This window comes from Moschus berezovskii, chromosome 25 (genome assembly GCF_049115385.1).
Source record: "Moschus berezovskii isolate FMDL1 chromosome 25, NW_MosBer_1.0, whole genome shotgun sequence".
Lineage (NCBI taxonomy): Eukaryota > Metazoa > Chordata > Mammalia > Artiodactyla > Moschidae > Moschus > Moschus berezovskii.
The window spans coordinates 19,799,321-19,818,822 of NC_142484.1; the positions used below are offsets into that span (position 1 = coordinate 19,799,321).

At 40.8% G+C, this 19,502-nt stretch overlaps 1 protein-coding gene across 6 annotated transcripts in view; it reads left to right on the top strand.

Annotated features, from left to right (window-relative positions):
* CDON (cell adhesion associated, oncogene regulated) overlaps nucleotides 1-19,502 on the top strand; it is a 100,143-nt gene that overhangs the window by 38,063 nt on the left and 42,578 nt on the right. For all 6 annotated transcript variants that reach the window (XR_008684429.2, XR_016036435.1, XR_016036436.1 and 3 more), the window contains 5 exons: nucleotides 899-1,186; nucleotides 3,070-3,339; nucleotides 7,825-8,169; nucleotides 14,957-15,243; nucleotides 16,983-17,157. Coding sequence is in view for 2 of the 6 variants with exons in the window: in XM_055415914.2 (XP_055271889.2) it covers nucleotides 899-1,186; nucleotides 3,070-3,339; nucleotides 7,825-8,169; nucleotides 14,957-15,243; nucleotides 16,983-17,157 (1,365 nt within the window). In the remaining 4 variants the exon portion in view is untranslated. The remainder of the gene's footprint in view (nucleotides 1-898; nucleotides 1,187-3,069; nucleotides 3,340-7,824; nucleotides 8,170-14,956; nucleotides 15,244-16,982; nucleotides 17,158-19,502) is intronic.

Genomic DNA, 19,502 nt, shown 5'->3' on the forward strand with positions numbered 1-19,502 from the left:
TTGTTTATCATGAGAAAGTCTTATAAAAAATTACATGCCTAAATAGCATAATTCTGTACATGTTTTATTAATACAAATATAATGGCTTTCCAGGAGAGAATTTTGGTCGAATTGACAGAGTAGAATTCATGTGGGGGACTCTGCCTTTTGCTCAGAGAAAAAGAAATTAGAGAGACTTCCCTGGTGGTCTAGTGGTTAAGACCTTGCCTTCCAATGCAGGTCAGTCGGGGGGCTAAGATCCCACGTGTCTCAGAACCAAAAAACCAGACCATAAACAACAGAAATTTATTGTAACAAATTCAATAAAGACTTTAAAAATGGCCCATGACAAAAATAATCTTTAAAAAGACAAAAAAAGAAATTGGAGAGCAAGTATCACTGTCTGTCAGTGGTAATCAAATTGGTGGCTGACTGTGAATTATGAAAAAATATTTCTCAGTTCTCTTTGAGCTCTGGTAAGTCATAGCTGATTTTTAGCTTAGGGTGGTCAAGTTGTGAGTGGATCGGTTGTCAAAGCACAGTGAAGGAGTGGTCCATGTGCTTGGTATGAATTTGACATTTCAGAGCTATTTTTTCAGAAGTAGCCTTAAGGAAATGGCAACCCACTCCAGTGTTCTTGCCTGGAGAATCCCAGGGACGGGGGAGCCTGGTGGGCTTCCGTCTGCGGGGTCACACAGAGTCGGGCACGACTGAAGTGACTTAGCAGCAGCAGCAGCCCTAAAGGATCCCCAAGTCTTTTACATTTAATTCTCAGCTGAAAATGGCTTTGTTACCAAATAGGACCTTGTAGTGTAAGAAAGAGTAAATGCAAAGATGCAGACGCTCACAGCTTTGCTAAGGAAGAAAGTGGAAGTGGATGCTTAATGACAGTGATTTTTTTGCTTTGCTTCTTCTCCAGGTCCTTCTTCAGACGACTTTCACATTCTTCACCCCACCTTTGCGCAGGCATTAACTGTTCTTTCTCATAGCCCTGTGACCCTGGAGTGTGTGGTGAGTGGGGTCCCGGCTTCTCACGTGTACTGGTTGAAGGATGGTCAGGATTCAGTGGTGGGAAGTACTTGGAGAAGGCTGTATACGCATCTTGCCACGGACAGCATCGACCCAGCGGACTCCGGCAACTACTCCTGTGTGGTGGGAAACAAGTCTGGAGATGCCAAACACGTGACTTACATGGTGAATGTACTTGGTAAGACGTTACTTGTTAAGTGTTTTTTCAAGTCAGGCTATTTTTCCGATCTAACTGATGTTTGAATGGAAGATCTATTTGTGAACACTAAATGGAATAGAGACTATCTAGAAATAGCTACCCCGGTAGCCAGAACTGCTGGGACTTCCACGGGGGTCCCTTGGTTTAAGACTTGGCATTCCCAATGCAGGAGGTGGGGTTCAACCTCTGTTTAGGGAACTAAGATCCCACCACATACTATGTGGTACAGCCATGGAAAAAAGAGGACTGCTGAGTTGGGCAGTATTTCTGTGTAGCACAGAGCCTTTCACCTGGGATGTTCTTGGAACCTCACCCCTAACCTGGTTACACAAAACGGAGCTGGTTCTTCCTTCTCAGTGACATGGAGGGAAGAGACTGGAGTTCAGCAGGATGAAGATTCTGGGCTGTATCGGTGTGTCGTGTCCGGTAACAGTAAGACAAGAGTGTATGTGTGCTCAGTTGTGACTCTTTTTTGACCCCGTGGACTGTAGCCCACCAGGCTTCTCTGTCCATGGCATTGCCCAAGCAAGAACACTGGAGTGGGGTGCCATTTCCTCCTCCAGGGTATCTTCTTCACCCAGGGGTCGAACTCACATCTCCTACATACCCTGCATTGGCAGGCAGATTCTCTACTATTGAGCCACTGGGGAGCCCAACTGAGACAGAGTACTGACTAGAAAACGTCATCTCAAAAGGAAGTGGTTTTCATTTTATTTTCCCTTTTGAAATGGTCTCACTATCGCTGGCTCATAAGATCTGTGCTATTCTCACTCACATTCTCTGGAGGAGGAAATGGCAACCCACTCCAGTATTTTTGCCTAGAGAATCCCATGGACAGAGGAGCCTGGCGGGCTACAGTCCATGGGGTTGCAAAGGGTCAGACATGACTGAGCGACTAATACTTCACTCACATTCCGCATGAACTGTTTATTTCAGCGTCGTTCCTGTCTTCCAGTGCCCTATCTCACTGTCGTGTAGCAGCAAAAATGTTTTATCAAAACAAATTTTCATGAAAACCAGAAAAAAAGTTTCATACTAAATATAGTTTTTGTCAACCTTCTGTACCTGTTCATGTACAGCCACGGCCTGACGCAGGTTGCGTTGGCATTAGTGTAAGTATATGGCAAGCAGGCTTTAAAATTTAATGATCATGAGGACTAGATTAATATACATAATCGTTTAATAGTGGCCTATGTTACAAATGCCGATACATGATTTACTTTGTCCAAGTAAAAAGTGGCCTGATGGATACTAAAAGATTTTTGCCCAGAATACACCTAACCTCAAAGCAGAATTCACCAGGAAAAAAAAAAAAAAATTTAACTTCCAAATAAGCATTCTTCTATTTTGGCTCTTGTATAGTATAAAATCCAAGGAAATTATTATTTCAAAACAGATCATCTGAAACTCTGCATATGTGCATGTGTGTGCGCGCACATATGTTGACTTGGGGGGTGGTTAATTGGGTGGAGAGATCTATTACATAAAAAGGGACTGCAGCATATTAGTAACACATGGTTTACCCTATTGGAGGAAAGTCAATACATTTCTAATTTTTTGTTGATGATCACAGTGGATGGGAGAATATGAGGAAACAATACATTTTGGTTTCAACTAGTTCTTGGTAGAGAGAGTTTGTATGACTTGCGTGAGGGCTAACTTTATATTTTTTATTAATTTTTGTTGGCATATTAGTTGATTTACAGTGTGGTTTCAGGTGTATAGCAAAGTGAATCAGTTATACATATACATATCTCCACTCTTTTTTAGATTCTTTTCCCATATAGGTCATTACAGAGGATTGAGTAGAGGTCCCTGTGGTATACAGTAGGTCCTTATAAGTTATAATGTTTTATTTTTAGAACATGCTTCAATTTCTAAAGGACTGCAGGATCAAACAGTGTCTCTGGGTGCGACGGTACAATTCACGTGTGAAGTTCATGGGAACCCAGCACCCAACCGTACCTGGTTTCACAACGCACAGCCCATTCGCCCTTCCCCACGACATCTAACTGTGGGAAATAGATTGAAAATCAATGGTGTTACCATGGAAGATTCTGGGCTGTATCAATGTGTAGCAGACAATGGGATTGGATTTACACAGTCTACTGGGAGACTTGAAATTGAAAAAGGTAGGCTTTTAGGTCATGTCATCCTAGGAAATTTCACTTTATAGATGGGATTTTGTTTTGATTGAAAATTGAATCATCTTTACAAAAAGGAAGTAATCCTATCACCATAACAGAACTGTGTTCATTTTCCATGTTCCTTTCTACTTGCTGGTAGACATTTCCATGAAGAACCAACCTTATTTAAGCAGGCTCATAAAAAAAATTTTGTTTAATATTTTTTAACAGATATATCATTGCTTTAAGAAGGTATAATTTTAAAAAGTATGTGGTAAAAAATCTCACTCGTGTTCCCTAGCCAGTCAGATGTCTCTTAGAACTAAAAAGTTTTATAATTTTCTTAACTATTCTTGTGTGCATGAATATGGTTAATTACATATAACATGTGAGTTTGTGTGCATTTAATAGCAATATCAGTTTTTTTTACACAAATAATGCTGGTATTCAGATAAATTACCTTGAATTTCTCCTTTAAAATTTTCCTTGGATTTTACCTTAAAAATTACCTTGATTTTTTTTCACTTAACATATATCTTGGCCATCTTCGCATATGATACATTAAAAAATATTTTCATATCTTTTAAAAAACGGCTGCTTAGTCTTGTGTTGTATAGCTGTGAAGGTCTGACTGGTACTTCAAAGATACAAGGAGTCTATGATGAATGTCCTGCCCTATGTGGACATCTTTAAAGTAAATTCTTAGAAATAAACTTGCTAAATAAAAGCATATATGCCTTGGTAATTTTGACAGATACCTTGCTCTCTCTCATTATCATTTTACACTCCTACCAGCAATGTTTCCTTATATCCTCACCAAGACAGTGGGTTGTCAGAATTCTGTTTAATGTTTGCCTATCTGATAGGTCTTTCAAAACTACCTTTTGATCCCTGTATTTTTTATTATTATGAGTGACGTTGAGCATCTCATCATGTGTTTCTGAGCCATTGAATTCGCTTTCCTGTGTATTGACTGCTCATTGTCTTTTGTCCATTTTATATTAGGTTGTTCATCTTTTTTATTATTTATAGGAATTCTTTATATATTATGGAAATTAAGTTTTTGCTGAGAGTTATAAATATTTCAAAGAATCAGTATGACAGAGATCAACTCTCTGAACTTGTTGCAGTTACTTTAGACTCTGAACTGGCTACTTCGATGAATTACTTCAGATGTTAATAATAAAAAAGAATTTTTAAATGGCACGTATTTGGAAATTTAGAATTATAGTTCTCAATGGCTGGGTGAAAAAATCGTAATGGAAATTTAAAATTCAAAATGATAATGAATGTCAAAATCAAACTGTGTGGGATATAGGAGAGCGGAATATAAGAGGATTTATACCCTTAAATGCTTATTTAAAAAAAGCTAGTAAAACTGAAAGTTAGTGGACTAAGTAAAAGAATAGATTTAAAGAAAACAGAAGAAAAGAGATAATAAAGATATGGACAGAAATCAGTTAAATGGAAAATTAAGATAAAATAGATAGGATCAGTAGGGATAAAGTGTAACCAAGGAGTTAGCCCGGTAATCAGTCAGAAAATTTAAAGTATTGTTCATCCAATTTAATGAATAAAGGAGAAAAATAATATGATGATCTCAATAGAAGCAGAAAAACCGTTTGATATAATTCAGTATCCATGTTAGACACTCTTGGAAAAATAGAAATAGAAGGGAACTTTCTTAACCTGATAAAGAATATCCAATAAAAAACTTATAGGAAATTTTTAGTGGCAAAATGTTAAAGCATTCCCTTTAAAATATCTTTTAGTTGTCATCATAGTGCAGATTCTAACCAGCACAGAATGATAAGAAAAATAAAGATATTAGGATATAAGAAGGCAGGAGGAGAAGGGGGCGACAGAGGAAGAGTTGGTTGGATGACATCACTAACTCCATGGACACGAGTTTGAGCAAACTCCTGGAGATAGTGAAGAACATGGAAGCCCGGCTTGCTGCAGTCCATGGAGTCATAAAGAGTTCGACAGGACTGAACAGCAATAAAGATAAGAGAGAAAGAAATCCAGCTGTTATTAATGTTATTAATTCACAGCTCCTATGATTGTCATTAGAGAGAATCCTCTATAGTTTGTTGGCAAATTATTAGAAATAATAAAAGCTTTAGCATGGTGGCTGATGAAGACCAATAAACAGGAATCAGTTGCCTTTCTATGTACCAATGTGTTAGCAAGTTTCTCTAGAGAAACAAAATACAATAGGATATGTAAGATTCACATCAGAGGAGATTTATTGTAGAAACTGGCTCACACAATTACGGTGGTCAGGTCTGTCGTCTGCAAACTGGAGAAGGGGGTAAGCTGATGAAACAGTTCCATTGTGGGAGAATCAATGGTATAAGTCTCAACCTAAGCCCCATAGCCAGAGGTCCAGGAGCACTGATGTCCTGTGTCCTTAGGGCAGGAGAAGGATGACTAGGCTCATAGGGAGAATTTGCTCTTCTGCATTTTTGTTCTACTGAGGTCCTCATCAGATTGGATGGTGCCCACCCACATTGGGGAGGGCCATCTGCTATCCTCAGTTTACCAATTCAGGTGCAAATTTCTTCTGGAAACACCCCTTACAGACACACCGAGTTATCTGGGCATCCTTTAACCCAGTCAGGTTGACACATAAAACTAACCATTATGACCAGCAACAGAAAATGTCATTTAAAAGTCATCTTTTTATATTAGAAACATTAAAAAGTTCCAAGTACATAGAAATATATAACAGTTCATGGATACCAAATTTCAGTATTAACATACTTCTCAGGGCTTTCCGAAAACTTTGTGTAGACGCGTGCAATTCCAGCTAAATCCTATCACTAGTTTGAGGACCCAGACAAACTAATTCTAAATCATGTGGATGCTCAAGAGCCCAACAATAGCTAAGACACTCTGAAAGAAGAACAAGAAAGTGGGGGGCATAGTTTGCCAGATTTTAGAACATACACAAAAATTTACAATAATTAAGATAGTGCTATAGGGCTTCCCTGGTGGCTCAGTGGTGAAGACTCCGCCTGCTAATGCAGGAGACTGGAGTTTGATCCCTGATCTGGAAAGATTCCGCAGCTAAACCCATGTGCCACAACTATTGAACCTGTGCTCTAGGGCCTGGGAGCCTCAACTACTGAAGCCCGTGCACCCTAGAGCCAGTGCTCTGAAATAACAGAAGCTACTGCAATGAGAAACCTGCACACCTCAACTAAAGAGTAGTCCCCGCTCCCGGCAACTGGAGAAAAGCCTGAGCAGCAGTGAAGATCCAGCACAGCCAGAAATAAGTAAACAAATAAATAATTAAAATTATTTTTTTTAAAAAAGACAGTGATGTATTATTGGTGCAGGAAAAGACAAGTATACTCTTGGAACAAGACTGAGACCGTCACGAAGGATGTGCACAGAAAGATTTGACCTAGGTGGCACTGCAGATCACCAAGGGAAGGATATCCATTTCAGGTTTCCATGTGGGATAACTGGTTATCCAAATGGAGAAGAAATTAAATCTCTGATGCACAAAGGCTAAATTCCAGTGGGTTAAAGACCTATGTATGAAAGGCAAAATGGTGAAGTTTTTCAAGAAAATATAGAAGAATATATGATCTAGGTAAAACTTTTTAACAAGAAATTTTAGGCTAATTTTAAAGAAAAGATTGGTGTGACCACAATAAAATTAAAGCATCCTTATTATTAAAATATACCATTAAAATGAAAAGAAAAACAGAAAATAATAGTAACAAATATAATTCACAAAAGAACAGTATGTAGTTACAAAGAATCCAGAACCATTATGAGAAAGATAAGGGACCCGATAGAAAAAAGGACAAAAGGTATTTGACAGAGGAAGAAAAAATGAGTAGCAGATAAACACGTGAAAAGATGTGCAGCCTCATTAGTACTGAGGGAAATGCAGGTATGACCCATGAGATAGCATTTTACACGTACTAGATGGGCAAACGTTCAGAAGTCCGGTAATTGTTGAATGACTCTGTCAAACGCAGGAAGTAGTACTAGAAAAGGAGAAAGGTGTGCTGGAGAAATTGTCACTTGTCAATATTCTATTGTGAGGTCATGAAATATATGCTCCCAAAATATCTGGGACCAAAAGGAAGGAGGTGGTGCCACTTTAGTTTAGAAACAAAGATCTGTTCATGTATATGGTCAGAAATACATTTATCAACTAATAATTCAGAACAGGTTTTTCTCCCAGAATTTTAGTGTTCAGATTTTTGCCTTCTGGAACCAACTTTTTTTTTTTTTGAAGGCCTGTTGCTTAGTCTTATATTTCTTTACACCTTTTTCATGGTAAAGTCTGAAGCTTTGGCTTCACATGTTCTGTGTTTGCAATGGCCAGATGTGCTGAAGATACCTGTGGGCAAGCTCTCTTCACATGTTCTGTATTTACATTTATGCAATAGGATGAAATTATTTTGCATTGTAGATACTATATATAACATACTTAATTTTTGTATGTGAATTATTTTTCTTTAATAGGCAGTGGATTTAAGCCCTTTATAATTAGAGCGCCAGCAAGTGCAGAGGTGGCCGTTGGTGACTCTGTGACTTTGTCCTGCAATGCCACTGGGCTACCGGTGCCCGCCATCCGTTGGTACGACAAGCACGGATTGATAACCAGTCATCTGTCTCAAGCTCTTAGCTCTAAACCCCGAAAACCCCACTTATTAAGACCTGGGAGTTCTGACCCAGAGCCTGTCACATCCCGGGCAGGCTCAGGCTGTCTGTACATTCGGGCTGTTACTCGGGAACACGCCGGGAAGTACGTCTGTGAAGCCACAAACGCACACGGCACCGCACGGTCGGAAGCTGTCCTTATGGTTGGTGAGTTGTCATTAGTATCTTTTCCCAGGCGGATGGGTTTCTTTGATAGTAGGGGATAAAATAAAATATACATATTTTAGAGATTGTTGAACTTATTAAGTGAAAGTCACTCAGTCATGTCCGACTCTTTACAAACCCATGGGCTGTAGCCTGCCAGGCTCCTCTTGTCCATCGAATTCTCCAAGAAAGAATACTACAGTAGGTAGCCTATCCCTTCTGCTGGGCACCTTCCCAACCCAGGAATCGAATCGGGGTCTTCTGCATTTCAGGCAGATTCTTTACCAGCTGAGCTACCAGGGAAGCCCAGACTTATTAAGATATACTTCAAACCCAAGTCTCTTGCATCTCCTGTATTGGCAGGTGGATTCTTACGAGCTGAGCCGCCAGGGAAGTCCCCATCTATTTATTTGCCTCATCCTTCTTCAAAGTTATTTTTCTAACAAGATGTATACTATTTATTTTTACTGATGTTGGGTGATAATGACTTAATTTGGAGTACTGGTATTTAGAATATCAATATTATTCAAATTAATTCAGATTTGACTTAATTCACAATCAAATCTAATATCAGTGGGCATTAGTGAAGGTGCCTACGCATAGGGCCAGTGTGAGAATTCAAGGAGATTATGTCTGTAAAGTGCTTAGAACAGTGTCTGGAAGTATTAATAGAAAGCCTTAAATAAATACTAAGTATTGGGTTATAATTATTGCCGTCTAATTCTTGTTAAATTATAATTATCCCTTGTGCTTTCCTGGTGGCTCATATGGTAAAGAATCTACTTGCAAAGCAGGAGGCCTGGGTTAGATCCCGGGGTTGGAAAAATCCCCTGAAGGAGGGCATGGCAACCTACTCCAGTGTTCTTCCCTGGAGAATCCCATGGACAGAGGAACCTGGAGGGCTACAGTCCATGGGGCTGCAAAGAGTCGGACACAGCTGAGCAACTAACACTTTGTGGTAGTGTTTAAGGAATGAAGAAATAGTTCCTGATTTTAGTAAACCTTAAAAAATCCTTCAGTATAGAAAGTAGTTAAGTGTTATATAAATTTATACGCGCTTACGGATGTGTATATGTATATATACATGTGTGTGTTTATGTATCAGTCTGCCAAGCAAAAAGAGGAGAGGCTCTGCTCAAAATTGTTAGCTGCAAGATGTGTAATGCAGGTACTGCTAGGGTAGAGCATTTGGCTGAAGTGGTTATTTTATTGTAAATAAGGGGAAGATAGAACTGTAGACATCACAGTCATAGCCGTTGGGACGAAGCAGGTGTCTAGTTGTCTGACTGCCTCACTTTACTTAATCATTTATTTAATTTTTAATTTTTTTGGCCATACTGTGTCATGTGGGATCTTAGTTCCCCCACCCAGGGATCGAACCCAAGTCCTCTGCATTGGAAGTGTGGAGTCTTAACCACTGTACCACCAGGAAGTCCCCCTAACTGCCTCACTTTAAATATGAGAAATCCAAAGTTCTTTGAAGATACAGAATTTGTTTAGATGAGATATTTTTAGATTTTGAAGATCCCCCTCATCCCCAGGATTTTATGTCTTGATAAATATCATTTTTTAATGTATAGTAACCCCATGAACCACATCCTGCCTGAGTGGTCCTCCGTTGTCCCTTTTACATGCTCTACAATAATTATCAAAGTCTAGCTGAGTCTATTCAGAGAAGGCAATGGCAAGCCACTCCAGTACTCTTGCCTAGAAAATCCCATGGATGGAGGAGCCTGGTAGACTGCAGTCCGTGGGGTCGCTAAGGGTCGGACACAACTGAGCGACTTCACTTTCCCTTTTCACTTTCACACACTGGAGAAGGAAATGGCGACCCACTCCAGTGTTCTTGCCTGGAGAATCCCAGGGATGGGGGACCCTGGTGGACTTCTGTCTATGGGGTCACACAGAGTCGGACACGACTGAAGTGACGCAGCAGCAGCAGCAGCTGAATCTATTAAAGCTCAAAACAGCATGTAAAAACCCAGTTCTTTCCCTGGAAGTCTGAGCCTATTATTAAATTCTAGCATACTGAGAGCCTTTATTTTGTTTATTGTGAAGAGGACAGTAAGCAAGATGAATCACTCCTCACCTTTTTTTCTTCCCAGAGACCTTGGGTTTTTGAGGTTCTGGATGTACAAATATTTGTAGAGTGAGTTGTAACTCTTCAAAACTATAGTGAGAATTGGCCTAGGGTCCTAAATAGTTTGGGGTGGGGTTGCTGGTTTGAGTGGTCACAGTGGGAACCACTTAGGCAGATTTGATTCTGTTCCCTGTTGACTTGGTTTCAACTCAGAGTCATTTACTCACAAACATGGCCACCATCATAGTACTCAGAAAGCCAGTGTTTTATCAATCTCTTTTCCAACTCAAAAAACATTCTACCTTAAAAAATGCTAGATATCTATTTTAGATGACCATTTCAGAATTGTTTTGAAGATAAAAAGAGTTGTTGTTCAGTCGCTATGTCCAACTCTGCGACTCCATGAACACCAGGCTTCCCTGTCTTCCATTGTCTCCTGGAGTTTTTGCAAACTCGTGCCCATTGAGTCAGTGATGCCATCCGACCATCTCACCCTCTGTGGCCCCCTTTTTCTCTTGCCCTCAGTCTTTTCCCAGCATCAGGGTCTTTTCCAAAAAGAGCTGCTTTGAAGGTAAATTGAGATCATGGATGTGAAGAACCTTTGAAAAGTACTGTGAAGGCTTTATGCATTGTATCTAGCATCTTGTGAGCACTCTAATTGTGCTGTTGGGAACAGTAGAAGAAAATTAATTGAATCTCCTTTTCAATAAAAGTTACGGAAAAGTCTCATTGCAGCCCGAATAACACAAGTGGAATTTTGATACTCCTGCAGTAGACACAGGCTGTAACATTGCATTCTTCTCATGCCCCTGTATAAACTGCGGCATGTGGTATTCAAACTCTTCTACAGCCAAATACCACTTCCCAGTGGTGACCTGCCTGGAGGATGCATGAAACACTAATGATAAAAAGGTCCTTCTCCACTGCCCTAAGCCACAACTAATTGCCTCCACTTGCTAGAATTCATCTCTGCATTAGCAGGCTCCCAGCCACACCCTTCACAACCAGCCCTCATTCTGACTCACTAAGTAAACACGCCTGTTCCAGGAGCAATATTTGGAAATTGTCTCAGTGAACTTAATTAATTTTCTTCTATCTTATTTTTCCACTAGCTTCTTGTTTTCTTTGATGGAGAAAGCTTCTGGGACACCTTTTCTCTCTTTTAAACAAACAGAGAACTGACCTCCCACTGTTAGCCCTGTTTTCTGGTTGGTTCTCTATGAAGCTGCAGTCGTTCTAAAAATATTCCCACCTTTTACCAGGAATCTGACTTCATTGTGGAAAAGAGACTCTGCTGTTGTTTCCTAGGCTCTCTTCCTCTACAGAAGTAGGAGACATTTTGTTGTCTGTATTAATAGCACTTTAGAGGGACCAGGCTGTCAATCCTCGGGTTTTATTGTGTTGGCAGTTTATTTGTTTTCATAAATTGCTCTCTCATTTTTTCATGGCAGCACCACTAATATTCTTCTGCCAGCTGTTGTCGCTTAATCTCTCAGAACCCAAATTTCTTCATCTGTAAAATGGAAGTATTACTATCTTCCTAAGAATGTTGTTTTTAGAATTACATGAGATGATGGTTATTTAATGTCTGGCTCCATGCTGAGCGCATAATATGTGCACTGTAATTCTTTTTGGGTGTAGGCGACCTATTTATTTTTTTCAGCACAAATAAATTATTTTTACCTTCCTCTATGTATTCTGTACGCTCTTAGTAGTGAATATTAAGGCTGTTTTTAGATTGGAAATTTTTTTTAAATTTATTTTATTGAAGGATAGTTGATTTACAGTGCCGTGTTCATTTTGCTGTACAGCAAAGTGATTTATTTATCCATATAATATATTTTTCATATTATTTTCCATTCTGGTTTATTACAGCATATTGAATATAGTTCCCTGGGCTATACAGTAGGACCTTGTTGTTTACCTATTCTATATATAATACTTTGCACCTCGGCTAATACCAAGCGCCTAGTCCGTCCCTCCTCCACCCCGCTTTCCCTTTGGCAACCACAGGTCTGTTCTCTGTGTCTGTAGATAAGTTCGTTTTTTTGTCATATTTTAGATTTTGCATATAAGTCATATCCTGTGGTATTTGCCTTTTTCTTTTTTCACTTACTATGATATAGACTGGCAATTTCTTAAGCCTTCCATTTTATCCAGAAAAAACAAAAATTGGAAATAAGTAAATTCTTCCTTTACCTTTGCTAGTCTTGTTTCATTTCCTCCCTCTTGTCTATGACTTGTCTTCCGAGTATAGTAGAGGTAGTTACTTATCTGTTGTTGTTTGCAGTGAAAGTGTTAGTCGCTCAGTCTTGTCTAACTCTTTGTAACCACATGGACTGTAGCCCACCAGGCTCCTCTGTCCATGGAATTCTCCAGGCAAGAATACTGGAGTGGGTAGCCATGCCCTTCTCCAGGGAATCTTCCCAACTCAGGGACTGAACTCAGGTCTCCTGCATCGCAGGCGGATTCTTTACCATCTGAGCCACCAGGGAAGCCCATGTGTTAAGTTGTTCATCTTTTTTTGTTGTTCCGTTGCTCCGTCGTGTCTGACTCTTTGCGACCCCATGGACTGCAGCACGCCAGCCTTCCCTGTCCTTCACCATCTCCTGGAGTTTTCAAAAACTCATGTCCACTGAGTCGGTGATGCCATCCAACCATCTCATCCTCTGTCGTCCCCTTCTCCTCCTGCCTTCAATCTTTCTCAGCATCAGGGTCTTTTCTAATGAGTCGGTTCTTTGCATCATGTAGCCAGAGTATTGGAGCTTCAGCTTCAACATCGGTCCTTCCAATGAATATTCAGGATTGATTTCCTTTAGGATTGACTGGTTTGATCTCCTTGCTGTCCAAGGGACGCTCAAGAGTCTTCTCCAGCACCACAGTTCAAAAGCATCACTTCTTAAGCATTCAGCCTTCTTTATGGTCCAACTTTCACATCCGTACATGACTACTGGAAAAACCATCTTTGGGGTTAGTTATCTCTGATGAACTACTTAACAGGTCCTTTATTACTTATAGGTCTGTGGGTTAACTGGATAAAGTGGGCCATTCTGTGGGCCTTGCTTGGGGTCTCTTAGACCTTTGTAATCAGATAGCACCTGGGGCTGGAATAGCCGAAGTGGCTTCACTCACACGTGTGGCATCTTTGTGAGGGCTGGACTCCACCCACATCCCCTCCTCTCCCTCCCGCCCCCCTCCGTGTCTCTCCCTTCCTCCCTCTCTCCCTTCCCTGGTCACTTCTCTCCGTGGCTAGCTTGGACGTCTGTAGGTGGTAGTGCTCTGGTAGGGGTGCCAGGCCTTCTTAAGGCTTAAGCCTGGAAGACACAGCCTCTCTTGGGCTTGGCATTGGTTACAGCCACTCACGGGGTAGCCCGATTCAGCGTAGGAGGGGGCTGCTCAAGGGTGTTAATACTAAGGGACCTTTGGGGACTAGCTGCCCAGTAGGTAATGGTCTAACTCGTGATCTTTTCTTTGCTACTTATGTTATTTTGTTCCCAAGGGAATGCATTACTCATTGTGTTTCATTTACCAGTTAGAGTAAAAGTTCCTTGTTTGCCAACTTAAAACCTCCAGAGGTTACACTAGTTGTTGTAAAAGAGGGAACTTTTACAACTTTTACAACTGTTGTTGTAAAAGAGGGAATGCTAGCAAAGAGAAGGAGAAGATAGCATCCTTTCACATCAGAGACGTGGGTTCGATCCCTATGTTGGGAAAATCCCCTGGAGGAGGAAATGGCAGCCTACTCCAGTATTGTTGCTTAAAGACTCCCTTGAACAGAATCTGGTTTACTATGGTCCACAGGGTCACAAAGAGTCAAAAACGACTAAAGCAACTTAGCACTAGTGACTAAGTGACACTAGTGACAGCTAGTGACTATATCGGAGAAGGCAATGGCAAGCCACTCCAGTACTCTTGCCTAGAAAATCCCATGGATGGAGGAGCCTGGTAGGTTGTAGTCCGTGGGGTCGCTAAGGGTCAGACACGACTGAGCAACTTCACTTTCACTTTCACACATTGGAGAAGGAAATGGCAACCTACTCCAGTGTTCTTGCCTGGAGAATCCCAGGGACGGGGGACCCTGGTGGGCTTCTGTCTATGGGGTCACACAGAGTCGGACACAACTGAAGTGATGCAGCATCATCAACTTAGCACTAGTACTAGCTCCTAAACTACTGCATTGTAGAACTGCTTTTTCACAAAATTAATTTGCTCCTTCATGAATAGTAGATAGCTACTGGAGATCAAACCAGTCCATCCTAAAAGAAATCAACCCTGAATATTCATTGGAAGGACTGAAGCTGAAGCTCCAATATGTTGGCCACCTGATGTGAAGAGATGACTCCCTGGAAAAGACCTTGGTGCTGGGGAAGATTGAGAGCAGGAAGAGAAGGGGATGACAAAGGATGAGATGGTTAGATAGTATCACCGACTCAAGGGACATGAACTTGAGCAAACTCTAGGAGATAGTGAAGGACAGGGAAGCCTGGTGTGCTGCCGTCCATGGGGTTGCAAAGAGTCGGACATGACTTAGTGACTGAATGGCCACGATAGCAACTGGAGATTTGATGTCTCCGTGAATTATAAGTTGAAATGTTACCTGTTTTAACTACTAGAGCTCAGATTGTGCTAACATTGTGTTAGATGACAGCACAGTGTGTGAGAGACCCTGAAATAATGAGTTTCTTTAATCTCCTCTTTCTTTCTCTGCAGTTCCTTTTGAGACAAATACCAAAGCAGAAATAGTCACACTTTCTGATCCCACTCAGAATGATAAAAGCAATGATTCAGAAACTGGATTATTGAGCTCATTTCCGGTGAAAGAACATTCCAGTGCCAAGGAATTATCAGAGAAAAACGCTAGTGGCACCTCGGTCCCTGATGCCCCCATCATTCTGAGCCCCCCTCAGACACACACGCCAGACACCTACAACCTGGTCTGGAGGGCGGGGAAGGATGGCGGGCTGCCCATCAATGCCTATTTCGTGAAGTATCGAAAGGTGATGTCTTGTTGTTTATGAGCTTTCTCTTCTCACATCTTCTCATCCTTTCTTATAACACATGCTTGTTATCTTTCACACTTGTGGAGTGGCAGGAAACAGAACAGGAGTATCCCAGGGCGGTGAGTCTGGGAGAGAGTCAGCAGTCATGCTAGGTTTACCAGTCTTATAAAAGCAGTACAATGAAGTACAAATAACATCCCCCAGATTGGGATTTTAAGAACCAAGTAATTTGACAGTTGTTTTGTTGACCATTCCTTGGGGTTTGAGGAATCTTAGTTCCCCAACCAGGGATAGAACCCTGGCCCTAACCACTGAGTCCTTGAGTCCTAAGCCCCAAGTCCTAACCACACTGGATTGCCAGGGATTCCCTGCTTCCTGACCTTTTTAATCAAACATTTTAACCCCTTGGATGTAAAGCTTTATAAACCACTTTTTAAAAAGTAATTCCTTCCCTCTGTGAAATGGCAGAAGACAGTTTATTTAGCGAAGAAGCAATTTCTTATTAGAAACAACTGTTTGAACAAAGTTGTCCGTTATCATCTCTAACAAATATTTTCATTTCAAGCTGTCTTCCTAATTGTATTAATATCTTTCATTATTTGGTTATTTGTTACGGTAAATGTTGGTCCGTCTCAATTGATTTTTCAGATGATATTTTTTATCCACAGGCTTATATTAAAACAAAATGAAAATCCTCCCCTCTTTGTTTAATGAGACTAGCAAATGAAACGGGAGGAGATGTACTCATATTTAAAATAATTTTCTATAGTCAAGATGTTTTGGTATCCATCATTTAATGGGAATTTTTTTTATTCTTTAGGTATTTTTTAAATGTAGTTGATTCACAATGTTCATTATTGCTGTACAGCATAGGGATTCAGTTATCCTTATATATACATTTTTAAAAAATATTCCTTTCCATTTTGGTTTATCATAGGATATTGAATATCTAGTTCTCTGTACTATATAGTAAGACCTTGTTGTTTTTCCATTCTATATATAAAAGCTTACTTCTGCTATTCCAGCCTCCCACTCCATTTCTCCCCCTACAGTAATATTTTTAATATCTGGAAAAATTAACATAATGATACTTGAAAGTTTATTCACTGTTTATTCATTGACTTGATGATTCTAGATGAAGGGAGTTTCACTGGTAATCCTGTCCACATGGAAACTTCCATGAAATGTTGGCTCTTGGTTTTGTTAATAAAGGCATAACAGATTGTATCTCTTTTTCTTTCCTTCAACTCAATAACAGTATAAAGATATGAAGCAAGACTGTTAGAAATATATAATGCGTAATTGTATAATTTATACATCATAAACATGTATTATGATTTATCAGATATTGTGTATATTATATATTATCATTAATATGTATTATTGTTTACTTGTTTAATTATCCCATTAACCCAGTAAGAAAGGAGCAATGTTTCCATTACCAGGAAAGGAAACAACTGGGTAATCAAGTAACTTACTTGAGGCCATAAGTTAGTGGCAGCTGATGAAGCAGTAGTCTTTTTCAAAAACAGCGAGAATCCAAAAATTCTCACTACAGGTCTCCTTCTATTTCTTAATTGGAAGAGGCACTGTGTCTCTTTCACTTTTGATGGGGCATCGCTTCCCCAGATTCATTTTGGAATTGAAGGACTTCTATTTTTTATCCAATTGAAATGGAAAGATTTTTCTGCCCTATATCTCCATTTTTGAAAAATGCCTTGTTTTCGCTTGGGTAGCTGGAGGATGGTGTTGGTGTCGTGGGAAGCTGGCACACAGTTCGAGTCCCAGGAAGTGAGAATGAGCTCCATTTAACGGAACTGGAGCCATCAAGTCTCTACGAAGTTTTGATGGTGGCGAGGAGTGCAGCTGGGGAAGGACAGCCTGCCATGCTCACCTTTCGAACCAGCAAAGGTGAGTATAATCTTCCTTAAGAGGAGAGAGTTGGCTGTATTGATGTCGCTTTTTAATAATTAGTGTCATTTTGAGTAGGAAAGTTTCTAATGTATAAATCTACTAAATAAACCTGTTATAGTACCTCTTGGGGCCACATTTAGATGCTTGTATTCTTCTAGTCCATCTAGCATTTCACAGATATTTTTGAGAGCTTACAATAGGTAAGGCATTAGGTGAGGGACACAGGGAAAACAAGGATAATCAAGACAAGATCCATCCTGATAGAGCTTCTACTTTGCTAAGAAAGGTAAGACATATGCATAAATGCCAACTCAAGGCAAAATTTCAGTTCTGCTAATATTTACTGAATGACTTCTCATTGCCAGGCGGTAAACAAAATAGATAATACTCCTTTGCTGTCATGGAGCTTCCATTCTAGTTGGGAGAGGTTTACACTTACGTTATAAGAACATTAGTAGGTGTTGAGTGTTAACAAGAGAAATAAATTAAGGGATGGATGTAGCATGGGCTTCTCAGGTGGCGCTAGTGGTAAAGAATTCACCGGCTAATGCAGGAGACATAAGAGCTGTGGGTTTGATCCCTGGGTCGGGAAGACCCCCCTGGAGGAGGAAATGGCAGCCCACTCCAGTGTTCTTGCCTGGAGAAACCCGTGGACAGAGGAGCCTGGTGGGCTACAGTCCATAGGGTCACAAAGAGTCAGACACGACTGAAACGACTTAGCATGCACGCACATGGGGTAGTAGCAGTTGTCACGGTTTGAACAGGTGGCCAGAGAGTTGAGCAGTTGACAGCAGGGCAGAACTTTAAAGAGGTGTGTGGAAACCCATGTGAGTATCTGGGGCTAGAATATCCCAGTAGAGAGGCTAGCAAGTGGCTGTGCTTGGTGTTTCCAAGGAACACTGAGGGGCCACAGTGATGGGAGTAAAGTAAGTGGGGAGGGGAGAACGCCCAGGGAGATGGATGATCATCAGCACATTGTCCAGCCTGCAGGGACACCAACTTCGACCCTGAGTGAGCTGGGAGCATTGGAGAGTTTTGAGCATGGTTGTGATGCTGCCTCTTGTGTGTTTCAACACTGGCTATGGGGCCATGCTGACTGTCGGGTAAGGATAGACTGGCGGAGGGCAAAGGAATAGGGAGGGACCAGAGCTGACATGGTCTCAGCAAGACAAGATGCCAGAGGATAGTCTTCTGTGGGGCAGCTTGTGAGGGTGGTGGTGGTGGTTTAGTTGGTCAGTCGTGTCTGACTCTTGAGACCCCATGGACTGTAAGCCCGCCAGGCTCCTCTGTCCATGGGATACTCCAGGCAAGAATATTGGAGTGGGTTGCCATGCCCTCCTCCAGGGGATCTTCCTGACCCAGGAATCGAACCCTGCATTGCAGTCAGATTCTTTACCAACTGAGCTACAAGGGAAGCCCACCCAGTTTGTGAGGGTAGCTGGATTGAAAAGATGCCATTTCAGGGCTTCACTGGTGGCTCAGTGTAAAGAATCCATCTGCCACTGCAAGAGACACGAATTCAGTCCCTGATTGGGAAGATCCCACGCGCTTCAGAGCAACTAAACCCATGCACCACGACTGGTGAACCTGTGCTGCAGAGCCCATGTGCCGCAACTACTGAGGCCTGTGTGCCCTAAAGCCCGTGAACCAAAGAAGCCAAGCCACCGCAATGAGAAGCCTATACACCACAGCTCCAGAGTAGCCCCTACTCACCACAGCTAGAGAAAACCTGCACAGCAACAGAGACCCAGCACTGTCATAAATAAGTAAATAAAAAATTTTTAAAAGATGCCATCGCAGGTTGGCCGTAAATGAACAAAAAGACTTCTATGAGCAGAGACGGGAATTGGATAGAAGAGTCTTCAGTGTGGCACAGTGTTGGAAAGGAGTTCTGATGATTGAAAAGAAATTGTCTATTGACTTTTGAAAAAGATCCTTTTATTTAATTACTGTGTCTGGACAGAAAAATAGTGAGTGTTTCTTATTTGAAGTGTGTTTTGAGTTATTACCCATGATTAGTCCTTAGTTGTGTATACAGTCTGACCTGCAAATACTGAATAATGAGCATGTATTTCAGTTCTAAAATAATCACTCAGTTTCATATTTCACCCCTTGAAATTTTAAAACAGCATGACAGCTTTTCGTGAAGAAACTTAACAGAAGCTCTTAAATAATGAATCTTCTGCATCAGCATTAAGAAATATGTACAGTAAAAATGAAAGTGGGTGAATAGTTTGAAAACCTTTAGTCATTTGGCTTTTTCATTTGTGTCATTTTTTATGTGTGTAAATTAAAGCTATCCTGGCGAAGAGAGCCACATTTTTGTTATAGGTACTAGAAAA